Genomic DNA, 21,806 nt, shown 5'->3' with positions numbered 1-21,806 from the left:
TATGTTCATAATGTCGGTTTGGTATGCAAGCTGAAGCATTCTGATAACAGCTGAGCTTTCGAAGTTTTTTTTAGTAATATTTTTAGGACCAGAGAGATGGAGAGATACCACGAGACAGAAAAATCATGTAGATGCGGTTCCCAGTTTTCCAAATTAGCATTTGCTTTAGCAGGGCCGGCGGAAGAGGTTCAAATAAAAATAGTGTTTTGAATTTTCAGATGAGGATTTCCACGCACCAAACTTTTCCAGGTGTGTAGTTTGCTGTACCTCATGCAGGGCTTCCGCCGGCCCGGTGCGTTCGACTGTTTGACTAAAACTTGTTTTCCCTCTTTTGTTTTCAGTTTACCGTTCAACTATTATTGCTGCAGAGCTTTTGAGCTATCAATTACTAGAATTATTTTAAGATGTTAGAATTGTAAGTGTATATTCCTTCTGAAGCAAAATAGATTATTTAGTTAAATGTTAATAAAATAAAAAATGCAAGCGCATTACTGAACAGTTTCCCTGCCATTTATAAAGCCAATCACAACCTGAACAGTGAGCACCTTTTATCACTGAACTGTGTGAATATTCAACAATCCATTGAAGTCGTCAAGTGCTAGATCTTTTCAAAGAAAAATTCTCCAGTAACAGATGATTAGAGCGTTAAAGCCAACTGTCAAAATGCACTTTGAAGAGTAAATATTGATGGACCGGTATTCTCTGCTGATATATCACAGCAGTAGATAAAAGAGAAAACGTTCCTTCGTCAGATGTGCTTGATGAGGTTCGTCCGGTATTTCCCTTCAAAGTGCGTATTTTGATATTTATCTGAAAGGTTCTAATCGTATGTCTCTCAAAAACCATGCTCACCAATGAACGCTTTATTGGGGTGGGTTGTGAATAATTCTCGATATTGCACATTTCACCCTACACACATAGGGCACTGAGAACTGACATGCAAGTAAAGTTTTCAACTTGTGTAAGAAATAAAACTGTCGCTTAGAAATGACAACAGCAATTAGGAACTTGCCACTGGCCGGCGCTTCGATCGACCAGCAAACGCTATACTGGACTTGTGTGCAAACTGAGATCTCAGTAAAAGAGACGTATAATAGCTGATGTTCGGAAAATATTTCACCGAAAACCAGCTAACAAATTTCACTTTACTGAGATATCAGTTTCTAAATTTGTTGATTACACTGCTGTTGGGAAATAGCCGAGCCAATTTGAGTGTGTAGTTTGACCTTTCACACAATGCTTACTCTGGAGTTACACACACTCGATGGAGTGTAACACTCCGTAGTAAGAAACAAGTTAATGTATATGCCAAAACGCCTCGAAGTCTGTGTTGTATTTATGTTTTACAAATAAAGCCATAAGAGCTTTAACTAATTTTGTGTGAAATGTGCAATAAAATCCATCAATAGCGAAAGCGATATTAAGCTCTTTGGTAGATAGCAGAAAATCACAAGCAAAAGTTTTGTAAGTGCATCGAATAACGTAGTTGTTCATGGTATGTTTCATACATATGACATTCACAACAACATCCGGCTTTAGTAGAATGTGGTAAAATGTAAATCTTACGTTCTCTTTGTTGCACGTTGCAGAATCGGAATGGATCACCGTCGTATCCCACAATACATGTGCACGTTGGCAAATGATTGACGACTTGACAATCTGCATTCTGTCCACACGTTCCTGGACATGGATCTTGGCATTTGTTTCGTATACATGCGCGATTCGAAGGGCAGTCTGAGTTTAGAACACACTCTGGTCGACATCCCTCGTACGGATTTCCGAGATGATCTTCTATACAAGTGCAGGAACCGGCACCATTTTGTTCCCTACAGATGGCGTTGGCTCCACACGGGCTTGGACTGCAAGGTGAAGATGGATCTCTTGGAATATCTTGTTGTACAGGTGTGCACTGACTGAATGGATCACCGGTAAATCCGACAGAACAAATGCACATTGGAGTGTGACTAACGACTCGGCATTCAGCATTTGTTCCACAAGCTCCGGTGCAAGGGTTTTGACATTTCTGTCTGATACACGCCTGATTACTTGCACACTCTGAATTACTGACGCATTCTGGTCGGCAGTTCGGAGGTGCTCCAACCATATCTTCAATGCAAGTGCATGAGGGAGAATCTCCCACTGGTCGACAAATGGCATTAGGACCACAAGGTGAGGGTTGGCAAGGGTTAGATGGGGTCATTTGAACAGGTGTTTCGACTGAAAGAAATGATGAGGGAGCATTAAAAATCGATATTCGAAGCACTAAAAAGACTACATACTAATGGGTTGGCAACGTGAGAAAGGATCACCAGTATATTGTTCCGGGCAGCTACATATTGGGTTGTGATTCACAACCGAGCATCTAGCTCCGATGCCGCATGTTCCAGGACAAGGATCTCTACACTTTTGATTGTTACAGGCTTGATTCTGAGGACACTCCGAGCTAACCACACACTCTGGTCTACAAGTAGGGGGACTTCCAATGAACCCTGGTACACAAGAGCATACTGCCTGTCCATTGATTTCACGACACTGACTATTAGGTCCGCATGGAGTAGGGTTGCATGGATTCGTCACAGTCGGGGTTTGCTGAGGTCTACATTGTACAAATGCGTTTCCTTGTCTACCGGCAGGACAGCTGCACATTGGTATGTGGTTAATAACTTCACATATCGCGTCCTGTCCACATGTTCCAGGGCAAGGATCGACACATTTACTTCTGATGCAGGCCTTATCTCGTGGACAATCGGAATTTAACACGCACTCTGGTCTACAACCTTGATACGGATCTCCTTGGTATTCCGGTAGGCACGAGCATATTCCATTACTACATTGCGTATTTGGTCCACAAGGTGACGGATTGCATGGATCATCATTGACAGGTTCTCTCGGCGGAAGTGGCTCAGGATAGCAATTTGTAAAGGGGTCTCCAGTGTAACCGGGCTCGCAAGTACAAATTGGTGTATGATTGATAACACTGCATCGTGCCCCAATACCACACGATCCTGGACACGGATCTCGGCATTTTTCATTCATACAGGCTTGATTACTTGGACATTCTGCGTTTATCGAACATTCTGGTCTACAATTGGGTGGAGATCCTAGGTAGTTGGTTAGACATGAGCAGGACGGTACACCGTTGATGTTTCTACACTGAGAATTGGGACCGCATGGCGAAGGAACGCATGGATCTCGGGTAATGATTTGAGTGTCTTGTGGAGGAGCTGATTAAAAAATGTACATGAGTTTAGAATGAAACGAACTGTGATGAGTAATGAATCTTACGTGGATTTGGATAGCATCGTGTGAATGGATCTCCAGTGTATCCCGATTGACAAGAGCAGATGGGACTGTGATTTTTAACGTTACACCGAGCATTGGTGCCGCATGTACCCGGGCATGGATCGACACATTTTTGGTTAATGCAGGCCCTGTCCAAAGAACATTCTGAACTAGTGACACATTCAGGACGACAACTTGGAGGTGATCCGATATATGTTGGAAGGCATGAGCACACAGCTTGGCCATTGATCTCTCGACACTGACTGTTAGGGCCACATGGGCTGGGTTGACAAGGATTTACGTATTCTTGAATTGCTGTGAGATGAATAATTATAATAATAATTATAGTGATAGTCGCAATGAAAGAAGCAAAATTGAGACATCTGAGACAAAATGTTTTCATGTCGACATAGGCTCTGAAATTTGTAAATCCCGAAAATTCCCATTGCCAAGAAGCAGTGTTCAATTAAGTTTGACGTGAAAAGTGTAATAATATTCAAAAATGGTTCGACAATCGTTAGCGATAGCAAGTGCTTCTGTATATAGCAGAAACTTGGTAAACAAAGGTTTTGTAAGTGCATCGAACAAGGTTGTTGGTCAGACTGACTCATACATAACTGCACACTTTTGTTTACCGAATCTCAGCCTTTTTTGCATCTTTCATCGAGTTCTACACGTCCAATCACTCAGCAAACAAAGCTTTTGTCGTGATTTCAGTACAAGTGACATTTGTTTTGCTGTGCGGAAATTAACGAAATGTACTGCAAGTGTGAATTAATGATCGGTATCCGACTCGACATTACGAAAATATACTAAAAGGTAAAGCTTACGTTCTCTTTGTTGCACGCTGCAGAATCGGAATGGATCACCGTCGTATCCCGCAATACACGTGCACGTTGGCAAATGATTGACGACTTGACAATCTGCATTCTGTCCACACGTTCCTGGACATGGATCTTGGCATTTGTTTCGTATACATGCGCGATTCGAAGGACAGTCTGAATTCAGAACACACTCTGGTCGACATCCCTCGTACGGATTTCCGAGATGATCTTCCATACAAGTACAGGAACCGGCACCATTTTGTTCCCTACAGATAGCGTTGGCTCCACACGGGCTTGGACTGCAAGGTGAAGATGGTTCTCTTGGAACATCTTGTTGTACAGGTGTACACTGACTGAATGGATCACCGGTGAATCCGACAGAACAAATGCACATTGGAGTGTGACTAACGACTCGGCATTCAGCGTTTGTTCCACAAGCTCCGGTACAAGGGTTTTGACATTTCTGTCTGATACACGCCTGATTACTTGCACACTCTGAGTTACTGACGCATTCTGGTCGGCAGTTCGGAGGTGCTCCAACCATATCTTCAATGCAAGTGCATGAGGGATAATCGCCCACTGGTCGACAAATGGCATTAGGACCACACGGTGAGGGTTGGCAAGGGTTAGATGGGGTCATTTGAACAGGTGTTTCGACTGAAAGAAATGATGAGGGAGCATTAAAAATCGATATTCGAAGCACTAAAAAGACTACATACTAATGGCTTGGCAACGTGAGAAAGGATCACCAGTATATCGTTCCGGGCAGCTGCAGATTGGGTTATGATTCACGACCGAGCATCTAGCTCCGATGCCGCATGTTCCAGGACAAGGATCTCTACACTTTTGATTGTTACAGGCTTGATTCTGGGGGCACTCTGAGCTAACCACACACTCTGGTCTACAAGTAGGGGGACTTCCAATGAACCCTGGTACACAAGAGCATACTGCCTGTCCATTGATTTCACGACACTGACTATTAGGTCCGCATGGAGTTGGGTTGCATGGATTCGTCACAGTCGGGGTTTGCTGAGGTCTACATTGTACAAATGCGTTTCCTTGTCTACCCGCAGGACAGCTGCACATTGGTATGTGGTTAATAACTTCACATATCGCGTCCTGTCCACATGTTCCAGGGCAAGGATCGACACATTTACTTCTGATGCAGGCCTTATCTCGTGGACAATCGGAATTCAACACGCACTCTGGTCTACAACCTTGATACGGATCTCCTTGGTATTCCGGTAGGCACGAGCATATTCCATTACTACATTGCGCGTTTGGTCCACAAGGTGACGGATTGCATGGATCATCATTGACCGGTTCTCTCGGTGGAAGTGGCTCAGGATAGCAATTTGTAAATGGATCTCCAGTGTAACCGGGCTCGCAAGTACAAATTGGGGTGTGATTGATCACGCTGCATCGTGCCCCAATACCGCATGATCCTGGACACGGATCTCGGCATTTTTCATTCATACAGGCTTGATTACTTGGACATTCCGCGTTTATCGAACATTCTGGTCTACAATTGGGTGGAGATCCGAGGTAGTTGGTTAAACATGAGCAGGAGGGTACACCGTTTATGTTTCTACACTGGGAATTGGGACCGCATGGTGAAGGAACGCATGGATCTCGGGTAATGATTTGAGTGTCTTGTGGAGGAGCTGATTAAAAATATGTACATGAGTTAGGAATGGAATAAATTGTATTGAGTTATGAATCTTACGTGGATTTGGATAGCATCGAGTGAATGGATCTCCAGTGTATCCCGATTGACAAGAGCAGATGGGACTGTGATTTTTAACGTTACACCGAGCATTGGTCCCGCATGTACCCGGGCATGGATCGACACATTTTTGATTGATGCAGGCCCTGTCCAAAGAACATTCTGAACTAGTGACACATTCAGGACGACAACTAGGAGGTGATCCGATATATGTTGGAAGGCATGAGCACACAGCTTGGCCATTGATCTCTCGACACTGGCTGTTAGGACCACAAGGGCTGGGTTGGCAAGGATTTACGTATTCTTGAATCGCTGTGAGATGAATAGATATCATAATAGTAATAATCGCAATGGAATAAGCAGAGTTGTGCTATCTGAGACCAATTCCATATCAACATTAGAATCGGGCTAATAAGATTTATAAACAAACTTTTGTTTTGCTGATTTCTCTTAATTTGTTATATTTTCAACCCAGAAGACATTTGAAATTGATTCTACCAAGGGTAAAGATTTTGATTCATGTGTATCTTTCATGAAATTCGACTCGACAGTGGAGTAATGAGCGAAATAAGTTTGTTTATAAAAATCTCATTAGCCCTTTTGAAGAATTGATATTGAATTATTAGTGTTTCCATATAAAAGTTGGCTCTAAGCTTGCAAACATTTGTGAATCTCAATAGATTCTTATTACCCTTATCAGTTATAGTAAAGCTGCTCTTCACATTTATCATTTTGCTGGTATTTTGGTATATTAAGACCCAATCATTATTATGGTAAAGCAATTTAATAAAGCAATATATTTTTGATTTTCACATTATTCGGTTGGTATGCAGCTTAAGTTTTCTTAGACCAAGCTGGATCAAAGATTAATGTTTTAGTAACATTTTTAGCATTAGAGCGATGCAGAATTGGATGGTGTGACATATATTGGAATGCGGCTCACAACTTTCCAAAAAATAATATTTGTGTAAAATGCCATTTTTTTAGATTGACGTTCAGACATTATGGCTGCACTACTTTGTTTGCTCGAATCATCGGTGAGATATAATTATAAAGTTAAATTTTAGTGGTCTCAAAAAGCAAGCGTGTTGTTAAATAGTTTCGTCACAGATAATAGACGTTTAGGGCTTACTGATTTCCAACGTTTATCGAATGGAAAGTTTACGCAGGTTTTTAAATATGTTGTGTTCTAGCATAAATGTCTGTTATCTGTGGTTTCGGCTTCTACTGAAGACCGAAGGCAACTAGCACGATAGCTCCCCTATCATTCAATAACCCAATCTGTATCGTGAACTTATTTTATCACTAAACCGTGTTATGAATATATCACAAAATTTTTAAATAAAAAGATCCCAGCATGTGTTAACAGGAGAACTTCCTCAGTTCATGTTCGTAAAACAGTAAAGAGCATTGAGCTCTTGACGGCCGGTCTCATGAACACTTATGCAGTTTCCGGGTTGAAAACAATCCCATTTGATTTTGCCGTCTTTGTTTATTATTTTCCAACAAGTAGTAAATTACATAGTATTTGCGTCATGTGAAGTGTATGTACATGAGACGTAGAAAAGTCTATTGGTAGCAGAGTTGAGCACTCTATATACAGTGTGGCCAAGACGAATTTGACGTATCCAAACGAGCAGAAATCTGAAGTATGTTTATTGTGAATACGTCAAATTTCATGTTCGCTTGGATACATCATGGCCTCAGGGCTCCACTCTAACTAGAATGCTCTAATAGCGAAACTTTCCCAGCAAACAAAATGGCGACTAGGCATGTTAAAATAGATGCTGGCGATGCTTGTAAGCTATTGGAAGGTTGTACTAACCTATCCGCCGTAACTTGCCATTTGTCAACCGAAACTCATCATTGCCAATTTTTATCAGAGGCGGAGAAAAAAAATTCGGGAGGGCTCTGAAATTTCGATTTTAAAATGAAAATGGCACCATTCGTAATACGTAATAACCTTATTTAATAAATATATGTTTTGTTGGTGAAATTTGTTTTGGAATGATTTTGAATTTGAAACTAATATAAATTTGAAACTAATTTAAAATTTGTCAACAAGCAAAAAAATTCGGAGAGGTCCGGACCCCCAGGACCCTCACCCTGGATCCGTCACTGATTTTTATACTTCACGGTTAAATAAAACAACCTACAAAATAATGTCAAAAACAAAACGAGAGATTCGACTCAGTCGAGGTCTTCCGTGGAGGAAGGTACTTTTGAGTTGTTTGGGGTATACTCAAAATTTAACTTAAATTTGAGTATAAAAAACCTAGTAATGAAATGTAATTTTTGCCGTGGTTAAATGGAAACTACCTTCACCACGGTTTACTTAATTTTACCTTCCTCCAGGATACCCCGAGATTGAGTCAAAAGAACTAAATTTTAGGTAGTTTTTCGTTTGCGTGTTCTCTAAACGTGTCGCGGAGGGCACGACAGGTTGGCTAGTGCAATGCAGGTCTTAGCGTGCCGTGACGACCAGCGACCGTTTCGCTCGAGCGTTGCGTATAGCATGCCGACCAGTACAATCAACCAATTTTTTTAACCTTATGTTGGCTCAAAATTATTCGTTGCTCTAACCAAAGTCTTCAAATGGCTAGGGTGATAATTGAAACAGAGCAAAAAAGACTCATTACCCTACATGCTCTTTTAGAAGTTATGCTACATTTCTTCTTAGTGGAGAACAATTTTAGTGAAAACTATTTTTTCTCCATTAAGGAGAAAATTATTTAAAGCCATTTTTGCGCGTGAAGAGCATCTTGTGGGGCATCACACTTGACTAGAAGTTTGCTCAGGAACACAAATTGTGTCTCCGTTTTTTGGAGCTAGCTTCAATCCGGCGCAAGCTTAGTCCGTTAACTAAGTTAGTGTCGGATTCTGATGAGACGAAATCGAAGCACAAATTCACTTGGCTGTTTGTCCCAAATTTGGTTTTAGTGAATTATTATGCCATAACGCCATTTATAAAATAAAATAAAAATTCCATCATATAACATCTAAAATTTTGCACGGCGAATTTAACATCAGCGTCAGACAAGAATACATATTTTGGACTTGAGTGAAATATTGTCTCATTCGACAGTTCTGTTTGAAGAGAAAAGTTTTTGAATTGAATTGATCTTACATCGATTTGACTACCCTTAATCTGTTAATTTTAGTAACAGTTTCCCCAAAGTGTTATCCGTTCGCCAGCCTACAACTAACAATTTTGTCACGTGCTAGGATGTTTTGACAGAACAACTATGCTCTATGCGTAATCATATCCTATAAAAATTGTATAGCAGTTATTTGCATTCTTATCGTAAGCGCTAGTAAGCTGTTTTGTAGATAGCAGAAAATCACCAGCAAAGGTTTTGTAAGTGCATCGAATAATGTAGTTGCTCATGGTATGTTTCATACATATGACAACATCCGGCATTAGTAGAATTTACTAAAATGTAAAGCTTACGTTCTCTTTGTTGCACGGTACAGAAGCGGAATGGGTCACCATCGTACCCCGCAATACATGTGCACGTTGGCAAATGATTGACGACTTGACAATCCGCATTCTGTCCACACGTTCCTGGACATGGATCTTGGCATTTGTTTCGTACACAGGCGCGATTCGAAGGACAGTCTGAGTTTAGAACACACTCTGGTCGACATCCCTCGTACGGGTTTCCGAGATGATCTTCCATACAAGTACAGGAACCGGCACCGTTTTGTTCCCTACAGATGGCGTTGGCTCCACAAGGACTTGGACTGCAAGGTGAAGATGGTTCTCTTGGGACATCTTGTTGTACAGGTGTACATTGACTGAATGGATCACCGGTGAATCCGATAGAGCAAATGCACATTGGAGTGTGACTAACGACTCGGCATTCAGCGTTTGTTCCACAAGCTCCGGTACAAGGGTTTTGACATTTTTGTCTGATACACGCCTGATTACTTGCACACTCTGAATTTGTGATGCATTCTGGTCGACAGTTCGGAGGTGCTCCCACCATATCTTCAATGCAAGTGCACGAGGGAGAATTACCAACTGGTCTACAAATGGCATTAGGACCGCAAGGCGAGGGTTGGCAAGGGTTAGATGGGGTCATTTGAACAGGTGTTTCGACTGAAAGAAATGATGAGGGAGTAAGAAATAATCGATATTCGAAGCACTAAAAAGACTACATACTAATGGCTTGGCAACGTGAGAAAGGATCACCAGTATATCGTTCCGGACAGCTGCAGATTGGGTTATGATTTACGACCGAGCATCTAGCTCCGATGCCGCATGTTCCAGAACAAGGATCTCTACACTTTTGATTGTTACAGGCTTGATTCTGAGGGCACTCTGAGCTAACAACACACTCTGGTCTACAAGTAGGGGGACTTCCAATGAATCCTGGTACACAAGAGCATACTGCCTGTCCATTGATTTCACGACACTGACTATTAGGTCCGCATGGAGTAGGGTTGCATGGATTTGTCTCCATAGGAGTTTGTTGAGGTCTACATTGTACAAATGCGTTTCCTTGCCTACCAGTAGGACAACTGCACATTGGGATGTGATTAATAACTTCGCATATCGCGTCCTGTCCGCATGTTCCAGGGCAAGGATCGACACATTTACTTCTAATGCAGGCCTTATCTCGTGGACAATCGGAATTCAACACGCACTCTGGTCTACAACCTTGATACGGATCTCCTTGGTATTCCGGTAGGCACGAGCATATTCCATTACTGCATTGCGCGTTTGGTCCACAAGGTGACGGATTGCATGGATCATCTTTGACCGGTTCTCTCGGTGGAAGTGGCTCAGGATAACAATTCGTAAAGGGGTCACCAGTGTAACCGGGCTCGCAAGTACAAATTGGTGTATGATTGATAACACTGCATCGTGCCCCAATACCACACGATCCTGGACAAGGATCTCGGCATTTTTCATTCATACAGGCTTGATTACTTGGACATTCTGCGTTTATCGAACATTCTGGTCTACAATTGGGTGGAGATCCGAGGTAGTTGGTTAGACATGAGCAGGACGGTACACCGTTGATGTTTCTACACTGAGAATTGGGACCACATGGCGAAGGAACGCATGGATCTCGGGTAATGATTTGAGTGTCTTGTGGAGGAGCTGATTAAAAAAAATGTACATGAGTTTAGAATGAAACGAACTGTGATGAGTAATGAATCTTACGTGGATTTGGATAGCATCGTGTGAATGGATCTCCAGTGTATCCCGATTGACAAGAGCAGATGGGACTGTGATTTTTAACGTTACACCGAGCATTGGTGCCGCATGTACCCGGGCATGGATCGACACATTTTTGGTTAATGCAGGCCCTGTCCAAAGAACATTCTGAACTAGTGACACATTCAGGACGACAACTTGGAGGTGATCCGATATATGTTGGAAGGCATGAGCACACAGCTTGGCCATTGATCTCTCGACACTGACTGTTAGGGCCACATGGGCTGGGTTGGCAAGGATTTACGTATTCTTGAATTGCTGTGAGATGAATAATTTTAATAATAATTATAGTGATAGTCGCAATGAAAGAAGCAAAATTGAGACATCTGAGACAAAATGTTTTCATGTCGAAATAGGCTCTGAAATTTGTAAATCCCGAAAATTCCCATTGCCAAGAAGCAGTGTTCATACAAGTTTGATGTGAAAAGTGCAATAATATTCAAAAATGGTTCGACAATCGTTAGCGATAGCAAGTGCTTCTGTAGATAGCAGAAACTCGGTAAACAAAGGTTTTGTAAGTGAATCGAACAAGGTTGTTGGTCAGACTGACTCATACATAACTGATTTTTTTTGATTATTTTGATTACCGAATCTCAACCTTTTTCGTATCTTTTATCGAGTTCTACACATCCGATCACTCAGCAAACACAGCTTTTGTCGTGATTTCAGTACAAGTGACATTTGTTTTGCTGTGCGGAAATTAACGAAATGTACTGCAAGTGTGAATTAATGATCGGTATCCGATTCGACATTACGAGAATATACTAAAAGGTAAAGCTTACGTTCTCTTTGTTGCACGCTGCAGAATCGGAATGGATCACCGTCGTATCCCGCAATGCATGTGCACGTTGGCAAATGATTGACGACTTGACAATCTGCATTCTGTCCACACGTTCCTGGACATGGATCTTGGCATTTGTTCCGCACACATGCGCGATTCGAAGGACAGTCTGAGTTTAGAACACACTCTGGTCGACATCCCTCGTACGGATTTCCGAAATGATCTTCCATACAAGTACAGGAACCAGCACCGTTTTGTTCCCTACAGATGGCGTTGGCTCCACACGGACTTGGACTGCAAGGTGAAGACGGTTCTCTTGGGACATCTTGTTGTACAGGAATACACTGACTGAATGGATCACCGGTGAATCCGATAGAACAAATGCACATTGGAGTGTGACTAACGACTCGGCATTCAGCATTTGTTCCACAAGCTCCGGTACAAGGGTTTTGACATTTCTGTCTGATACACGCCTGATTACTTGCACACTCTGAATTACTGACGCATTCTGGTCGGCAGTTCGGAGGTGCCCCAACCATATTTTCAATGCAAGTGCATGAGGGAGAATCGCCCACTGGTCGACAAATGGCATTAGGCCCACAAGGCGAGGGTTGGCAGGGGTTAGATGGGGTCATTTGAACAGGTGCTTCGACTGAAAGAAATGATTAGGGGGTAAGAAATGATTGGCTCTTTTCAGTACTAAATGACGACATACTTATGGGTTGGCAACGTGAGAAAGGATCACCAGTATAACGTTCCGGGCAGCTACATATTGGGTTATGATTTACGACCGAGCATCTAGCTCCGATCCCGCATGTTCCAGGACATGGATCCTGGCATTTTTGATTATTACAGGCTTGGTTTTGAGGACACTCCGAGCTAACCACACACTCTGGTCTACACGTAGGGGGGCTTCCGATGAACCCTGGTACACAAGAGCATACTGCCTGTCCATTGATTTCACGACACTGACTATTAGGTCCGCATGGAGTTGGGTTGCATGGATTCGTGACCGTCGGGGATTGCTGGGGTCTGCATTGTACAAATGCGTTTCCTTGTCTACCCGCAGAACAGCTGCACATTGGTATGTGGTTGATAACTTCACATATCGCGTCCTGTCCGCATGTTCCAGGGCAAGGATCGACACATTTACTTCTAATACAGGCCTTATCTCGTGGACAATCAGAATTCAATACGCACTCTGGTCTGCAACCTTGATACGGATCTCCTTGGTATTCCGGTAGGCACGAGCAAATGCCATTACTACATTGCGCATTTGACCCACAAGGTGACGGATTGCATGGATCATCGTTGACCGGTTCTCTCGGTGGAAGTGGCTCAGGATAGCAATTCGTAAAGGGGTCACCGGTGTAACCAGGTTCGCAAGTACAAATTGGGGTGTGATTGATCACGTTGCATCGGGCCCCAATACCGCACGATCCCGGACATGGATCTCGACATTTTTCATTCATACAAGCTTGATTACTTGGACATTCTGCGTTTATCGAACATTCTGGTCTACAATTGGGTGGAGACCCGAGATAGTTGGTTAAACATGAGCAGGAGGGTACACCGTTTATGTTTCTACACTGAGAATTGGGACCGCATGGCGAAGGAGCGCATGGATCTCGGGTAATGATTTGAGTGTCTTGTGGAGGAGCTATTTATAGAAATGTACATTAGTTAGTTGTAATTGAACGTACTGAGACTAGTGAAGCAACTTACGTGGATTTTGATAGCATCGCGTGAATGGATCTCCAGTGTATCCCGATTGACAAGAGCAGATGGGACTGTGATTGTTAACGTTACATCGAGCATTAGTGCCGCATGTTCCCGGGCATGGGTCTACACACTTTTGGTTGACGCAGGCTCTGTCCGAAGGACATTCTGAGCTCGTGACACATTCTGGCCTACATCCCGGAGGAGATCCAATGTATGTGGGAAGACAAGAGCACACTGCCTGTCCATTAATTTCCCGACATTGACTGTTAGGACCGCATGGGCTGGGTTGGCACGGGTTCATATATTCTTGAATAGCTAACGTTTTTTAAATAAATGAAAATATTTTGTTGTTGAATGTTTATTGTGAAACTTATTTATAAAAGCATTAAGCGACCTAGATAATGTTTTTAATGTTTTAAGCTCAAATCGAATCATTGTATCTCAACTGTAATAATATGAGATTCATTGCTTCGAAATCTATCTAGAAGGCGACTATATGTGTACTTCTATGCAAAAGCGGCTAAAATTACAAAAGTAACTTACGTTGTTGTACGCTGCAGAATCTAAATGGATCTCCTTCGTAACCTGGGAAACATGTGCATGACGGAAGATGGTTAACAACCTGACATTCAGCATTTTGGCCACAAGTGCCAGGGCATGGATCTTGGCACTTATTTCTGACGCATGCTCGGTTTGAGGGACAGTCTGAATTGAGCACACACTCCGGCCGACAACCTTCATATGGATTGCCAAAGTGATCCTCGATACAAGTACAAGAACCGGCACCATTTTTCTCTCGGCAGATAGCATTTGCTCCGCATGGACTAGGTGTGCAAGGGGATACTGGTTCTCTTGATATGTCATGTTGGACTTGTACACACTGGGAAAAGGGATCACCAGTGAAACCCTCTGCACAGATGCACATTGGCGTATGGCTGACAACCCTGCATTCAGCGTTAGAACCACACGCTCCCGTACAAGGATCTTGGCACTTCTGACGAATACATGCTCGATTGCTAGGGCATTCAGAGTTGCTTATACACTCGGGTCTACAGTTGGGAGGGGACCCTATCATATTCTCTAAACAAGTACACGATGGGGACTCACCAACGGGTCTGCATTGGGCATTTGAACCACACGGAGATGGTTGACACGGATTCGTTGGAGTCATTTGAACTGGAGGTTCAACTAAAAAAATAAAATTGATATTTCACTCTCCAAATGATATCATAAATTTAAAATCGTACCTATTGGTTGACAACGGATGAACGGGTTGCCAGTGTTCCTTTCAGGACAACTGCAAATCGGATTATGATTGACTACCGTGCAACGAGCTCCAACGCCACAAGTTCCAGGACAAGGATCTCGACATTTCTGGTTGTTGCATGCCTGGTTTTGTGGACACTCTGAGCTGACGACGCATTCTGGTCTACAGATGGGAGGACTACCAATGAATCCTGGTACACAGGAGCAAACGGCTTGCCCGTTGATTTCACGACACTGACTATTTGGTCCACAAGGCGTTGGACTGCACGGATTTGTTGCTATTGGTGTCTGTTGTGGTCTACATTGCACGAATGCATTTCCAGCCCTACCAGCTGGACAACTGCACATCGGTATGTGATTGATGACTTCACAAACCGCATCTTGTCCACAGGTTCCTGGACAAGGATCAACGCATTTACTACGAATACAAGCCCTATCTCGAGGGCAATCAGAATTGAGTACGCACTCTGGTCTACAACCTTGATACGGGTCACCTTGGTATTCCGGTAGACATGAGCAAATCCCATTGTTACACTGCGCGTTAGGCCCACAAGGTGATGGATTGCACGGATCGTCATTGACTGGTTCTCTCAGTGGAGGTGGCGCAGGATAGCAATTAGTGAATGGATCTCCCGTGTAACCTGTTCCACACGTGCATACGGGTGTGTGATTTATAACATTGCATTGTGCTCCGATACCACATGATCCTGGGCAAGGATCTCTGCATTTTTCGCTCATACAGGCTTGGTTACTGGGACATTCAGCACTGATTGTACATTCCGGTCTGCAATTGGGCGGTGATCCAATGTAGTTGACTAGACAAGAGCAAGATGGCACACCGTTAATGTTCCTACATTGGGCATTTGGCCCACATGGCGATGGAGCGCATGGCTCGCGTGCCACAATTTGAGTATCTTGAGGTGGGGCTATATTAAAATAGAAACTGGTTTTATTTCTACGATCAAGAAAAGCTAAGCTGCTTATCTTACGTGGATTTGGATAGCATCGTGTGAATGGATCCCCCGTGTATCCGGACTGACAAGAGCAGATTGGGCTGTGATTATTAACATTACATCGCGCATTGGATCCGCAGGTTCCAGGGCAAGGATCAACACATTTCTGGTTGACACATGCCTTGTCCAGTGAGCACTCCGAACTACTGACACATTCTGGACGGCAACCCGGTGGAGTACCGATATATGTAGGCAAACATGAGCAAACAGCTTGTCCATTAATTTCTCGACACTGGCTATTGGAACCACAAGGGGTCGGTTGACAGGGATTGACATATTGTTGAATAGCTGTGAATGAGCGTTAGCGTTTGAGAATCTGGCTTAGATTCATAAATACGGTAGACTGTCCGGTTGGATTGTCAGTCGCGTTGGTAAAATATGCCTATAGTGGTCAGTTTTGTACATGTAACGTTTATACTGTAAAAATTATCGTTTCAGTCTCTAGAATATAATGGCACAACATTCGAGATTACATTAAGAGATAAGGCCACCATGCGCTCCATAAAAAGCAAAGAGAATTTTTATCGGGAGTATTGGAAAAAATTGTGAAATTTTATTTGAAGTTCTTAATCGACTGTATTCCAACGCACAAGATTTCTCTAAATTTTTAACAATAAAATGGATGTTATAGAATCTAGTCTCCACGAAAATTTATATGGAGGTCTAAATAGCGGCTTCAAATCTCTATCGATTGTTTTTATATTTTGAAGGTATCTTTATACATCTTTAATTTAGTAGACTACGTAGGAGATTTCGTAAATATCAAGTTTGTGGGAAATGATATGTATTTGATCGAAAATTTCATGTTTTAGACACTTGCTCTAAAAAAATTGACAACATGTCAAAAAATTTCGTCATGGTCAACTATATTATACATGTATGACGATACCCTGGACACTTGAAAACGATAAATAGAGATTTTTTATCCGATGTCGGTCCGCCCGAATTTTTACATGGTATTTTAGGAAAAATATTTGAAACTTCAATATGCACTCGGGAAATATATTTTTCTTCGTGGACCCCCAGCAACGACTTCGCGCCCCCCTAGGGGTAACTGTATTAGTGTGTTCAACGATTTGTTTTCCTCCACCTGTCATAGGTGGAGGACAACAAATCGAAAATAGCTTTTCGGTCGGATTCTTTTCATGATGGAATCTGACCAACCGGTAATGTAAGTCCCCGCAATAAGTTTTACAGCGACATAGAGAATTTCAACATCATTATAAATACTTTAGACGAGCTATTTCAAATGTTAAAATTGGTTGACAGTTTTAAATATGACAGCTGGAGGAAAACAAACCCCCAATTAGTGTGAGTGAAATGATTTGCATAGAACTCTATACTACAGTTACCGCATAGAGCACTCTAGTTAGAGTGTGGCCAAGAGGCCATGACGTATCCAAACGAACATGGAATTTGACGTATACACAATAGAAATACGTCAAATTTCATGTTCGTTTGGATACGTCATGGCCTCTTGGCCACACTCTAACTAGAGTGCTCTATTACCGCAGGGTTGCAACGTCGATAATTTTGATGAATTGCTGTGTGAAGTTTTGTACCAATAAAACTACCGCTGGTTTTAAAAATATTCGTTTTTTCGCTTCCTGGTAAACTACGACCTTCGTGCGGAATGGGTCTGGTTCTGTGGTTTACCAGAAAATTACAACATTACGGATAGCTGCAATGGTTCACACCAAAAAATAATAAAAATTAAATGACATGTACATCAATACGAATGGAAAACATTGAATCAAAAATCAAACAAATTAAGTTGAATTCTATGCACTCAATGAGAGCATCAAAAAGCATATGATTTTACACTTTCGTTCGCGTGATATTACATGTCATTTATTTTACAGCAATATTGGTTTAAAAATACATTAAAGTGCATTTGTATCCCGTTTAATGCAGCTGTAATTTTCAAGCAACGTATAAAATTATAATAAAATTCGTTGAAGAAAGCACGACAAGTTGTGTGTATTTGTGGAGGAACTCAATTTTAAATTGATATTCATGCTCCAAATATGTGCATGAAAAGAAATATAAAATCACAAAATATTTTTTTTTTCTGTGTTGAAGCAACTTTAAGCAGGAACCATAATGATAAAAGTTATGTTTTACCTTGTCTCAGAGATTCGATTCAGCAATTCCTTCAAAATATTTTAACTCACTATCAAAATACTTTCCAAAATTCATTCATTAGATTGTAACATTTGACATTTGAGTCTTCTGCTCAATTGGAATGACACTGAAAGATAAATGTTAAACAAACGATTAAAGAATCGATAATTCTTTAACCAGAAGGATTCAGTGTCGTTAATAATAATGATAACGGCTGGACCTGTATGTGTTATAGGAAAGGAGGAACATCTGATTGTGACCATCAAGACAGTATAAACGATGTTGACATTGATGGCAACAAGAAAAAAAGCAATCCACCTACAAGATGCGCTAGGCGAGTAGACAAATGTTTTCCCGTCGAAAAAGAAAGTCTTTCCGTGTCTTTCATATTGTTATTATTGTTATTATTTCATATTGTTATTATTCAATAGACCCACGGCTCCGTTAAGCTGTCGCAATGAGCCGTGTCAAATTAACGAATTAAAAAAAAAGATGTTAGATTACTTGAAGAAGAATGCAATATATACTTGATTGTAGGAGATTCAGTTTGCTTTACTATACTTGCAGACAGTTTTTGCACCTAACGCATCAAAGTCGAATTACGAAGAAAAGTGCTTTCGAAAGTGTCGATATAGAAGGATCCGCACGCATTTCTGAAAACACTTCTGTTGAGCGTATGGAAAAGATACCACAGGCGCTCTTGGGTCAATTCCGATCGATTGATTCTTGTTCTTCTCTTTTATTCCATAACAAAGGCCAAAAATACTTAGAACATCGCTACATGCTTAATAATCGAAACGAATCATTGCTTTCTAAGGATACGTTCTCACGAGTAAATTAATAATGTGAATGAACAAGTCGGCTCCCACACTTTGAGGCGATGAAATCGAAATGTTAATTCCAACTTAAAGATGCAGTCTACATTTTGGGAAAGAGATTTTAAATTAACATTATTGTGCACCTAGCTAGTGAAAATCACTAGCGAGGTAGTTCTGATTTTTGAAGAATTCTACTGCCTTCTATAAAATTTCTTATCAATTTGATTGAACTTCACAAAACACAGGATTATTAAGAGTTGCTGAGATACAAGTTTTTTCTATAAAATTTCGGCAGGGAAGGGGTAGTTTAAGCTTCCTAGCCCCTCCCCCTCCTCAGCTTGCTACGTGCCTGCCTCCGCATATGTTTCATAGCAAGGATCTTGGCATGTGTCATTATTAGAAACATGGTCATGAGCGCAAATTCGAGACGACTACTAGATATACAGACCCATATGCCCTCGTATACCAAGATACATTCTCAGTATGCGAGGGCATATGGCCTGTCTATTTTTTCCGACATTGGCTGCTTTGTCCGCATAGTTTTGTGAACATCGGTGCTGGTTGTGGTCTATGTCGTACGAATGCGTTTCCGGTCATTACGTTAGAACAACTGCATTCGGATAATAACTTTGCATATCGCGTCCTGTTCGCATGTCCGAGGACAGTAATAGACAGCTTTACTTCTGATAGGGGCCTTATCTCGAGAACAATCACAATGCAGTACGAATTCTGGTCTACATCCTTGATATGGACCTCTTTGCTATTCTGGTAGACAGAATCCCTTGGGACACTGCGCGTTTGATCCGCAAGGTAAGTAAGGGACGATCTATAAATGACGTAGCATGTTTAAAGTGATTTTTAACGACCCCCTCCCCCATCGTAGCATTTCGTCACAAACCTCTAAATACCCCCTGGTAATTACGTAGCTTGACGGTAATTCTTCCCCCTTGTCCCTGTAAAATTAAAAAAAAAAAAACAAAAAACGATGTTAGTTATTCCCCTTTAAAAAAGCTACGTAGCATGACATGACCCCCTACCCCCCTGTCGTCACACATCATCACAAAATACAATACTCCTCCTCCCCCATATAATGCTACGTCATTTATGGATGATCCCTAATTGCACCAATCATCGTTGATTGGTGTCCTTGATTGGGGACTACATGCAGAAGAAAAACATGGATCTTGTATAGAGATTTGTTATAGAGGTAATGTAGTATAACATATTTGATTGATTTTGACTTCGATGATTCTGCTTTTAAGGTGGGATTACTCGATGACACAAAATAAAACAAAATGAATGTACTTTTAAAGTGGTTTGTTAAAGGTTGTAGATCTCGTCAACTACAATACAAAACCACGTTTGATCAATTTAATACATCCTCAAAATTTTGTGTTTTGGAAAGAAGAAGGAATGACCTTTCCTGTGGTATGGTATGTGCCATAAATCAAGATTTTGAGGGTATACAACATTTTTCAAATGAATCTTGTGTTGCATTTGGCGAGACCTACAACCTATACTAGGTCACTTGAAAAGTACAAAATCACTGTAGCACGGTGTTATCATATAAACGGTCAAAATCACACTGAATTTTTAGGCGTGGTGCAGGAAAAGTTTCCATGTTAAAGGCTTAAACAGTTTTTTTTATTTTGAAGACTTTATTATAGGAATGTTGAATTTTATTTTCCTTTAAAATATATGCTTTAATTTAGGAGATATTAAGGCGCAACGTTAATATCTCCCAGATGAACGAAATTATTTTAACGAATTTTTTTTTAATAAATTTATAATAGTCTCAAAATAAAAAAAAAGCCTAAGCCTTTAACATGGAAATTTCTTTTTTGAACCACGCGAAAAACATTCAGTATGATTTCGACCGTTTATATGATAATCCACTAAGGAACACTCAAAAAATTAAAATTGATCAATTTAAACTAGAGATATTTAACTTTGAATTTCACGCCGGCTTGAAAATGACCCATTATAGCGGCACTGGAAAATTTTGGGTTTATAGCGTTTGAGGGTTAAGAATAAATTACTCAAACCTAAATTCGAAATATGTTCACTGTTTAGAAGTTTTCTTAAAATATCAATTTTATAGTATTTTTTTTCTTGTACTTAATGTGTTTCAATAAAGTTTTGTCTATTTGATCAGTTGACAGTTACGTCATATATTCAGTTACAACTGAGGGTGAGGGTACTATCTTCCCTTTTGAGTCAGTCTCAAAACAATTCAGTATCAAGTTTGTCATGATACGTTCCACCGGGAATCAGTAAGTCAGTCACTGTTAGTCAGTCGGCAGTCGATTGGCGTTAGCGTACGGGAAGCATGCAAAGAAAAAATCTTACGCTCTCTCTGCCTGGCGGCACAGAATCGGAACGGATCACCCTCGTATCCATCGATACAGGTGCACGAGGACAGGTGATTGACTACTTGGCATTCGGCATTTTGACCGCAGGTTCCAGGGCACGGGTCCTGGCATTTGTTACGAACACAGGCACGGTTGGTGGGACAGTCGGAGTTTAGGATACACTCGGGACGACAACCTTCGTACGGGTTGCCGAAGTGATCCTCGATACAGGTACATGAACCGGCACCGTTCTGCTCCCGGCAGACAGCGTTGGCCCCGCAGGGACTGGGAGCACATGGGGACGATACCAACACGGGGTAGTCAGCTGCAATAATTAACATAGGGGAAGATGGTTGAGTTTCGACGAACGAAATTGTGCAGGGTGGAGGTGAAGGGCGGAGAATAAAGCGACCAACCAGCGAAAGCTCGAAGCGAATTGTTGTTGAGTTTGCGATTGCGTTTGTTAGATTTTGCGTGTGTTTTGCGTGTAAAATTGTGATATTATACGTCGTTGCGTTGCGGCAGGCAGTTATAGGTGGAGAATTCAATCACTTACCTTGGTGAATTCTCGTTTGCTCCAAGCTAAAGCACAAGGATCCATCATTGGACTTATACAGCAATTTAATTGATTTCTATAGTTCAAATTTACTAAATCGTCCAATGATGTTTCTC

General features: G+C 41.5%; 1 protein-coding gene across 1 annotated transcript in view; it reads right to left on the bottom strand.

Annotated features, from left to right (window-relative positions):
• The window catches only part of LOC131679918 (uncharacterized), a 385,760-nt gene that overhangs the window by 16,831 nt on the left and 347,123 nt on the right, over positions 1-21,806 (bottom strand). Inside the window, exons 38-53 of the mRNA XM_058960665.1 lie at positions 21,133-21,459; positions 15,818-16,129; positions 14,810-15,754; positions 14,106-14,750; positions 13,566-13,877; positions 12,556-13,500; positions 11,842-12,492; positions 11,006-11,317; positions 9,998-10,942; positions 9,284-9,934; positions 5,833-6,144; positions 4,826-5,770; positions 4,113-4,763; positions 3,286-3,597; positions 2,280-3,224; positions 1,567-2,217 (exon numbers count right to left, since the gene is read on the bottom strand). Of these exons, the coding sequence (XP_058816648.1) occupies positions 1,567-2,217; positions 2,280-3,224; positions 3,286-3,597; positions 4,113-4,763; positions 4,826-5,770; positions 5,833-6,144; positions 9,284-9,934; positions 9,998-10,942; positions 11,006-11,317; positions 11,842-12,492; positions 12,556-13,500; positions 13,566-13,877; positions 14,106-14,750; positions 14,810-15,754; positions 15,818-16,129; positions 21,133-21,459 (9,861 nt within the window). The remainder of the gene's footprint in view (positions 1-1,566; positions 2,218-2,279; positions 3,225-3,285; positions 3,598-4,112; positions 4,764-4,825; positions 5,771-5,832; positions 6,145-9,283; positions 9,935-9,997; positions 10,943-11,005; positions 11,318-11,841; positions 12,493-12,555; positions 13,501-13,565; positions 13,878-14,105; positions 14,751-14,809; positions 15,755-15,817; positions 16,130-21,132; positions 21,460-21,806) is intronic.

The sequence above is a fragment of the Topomyia yanbarensis genome, chromosome 2, assembly GCF_030247195.1.
Source record: "Topomyia yanbarensis strain Yona2022 chromosome 2, ASM3024719v1, whole genome shotgun sequence".
NCBI classification, from domain to species: domain Eukaryota; kingdom Metazoa; phylum Arthropoda; class Insecta; order Diptera; family Culicidae; genus Topomyia; species Topomyia yanbarensis.
Note: the sequence above shows the minus strand (reverse complement) of the source record. Positions and strands in the feature narration are given on the sequence as shown.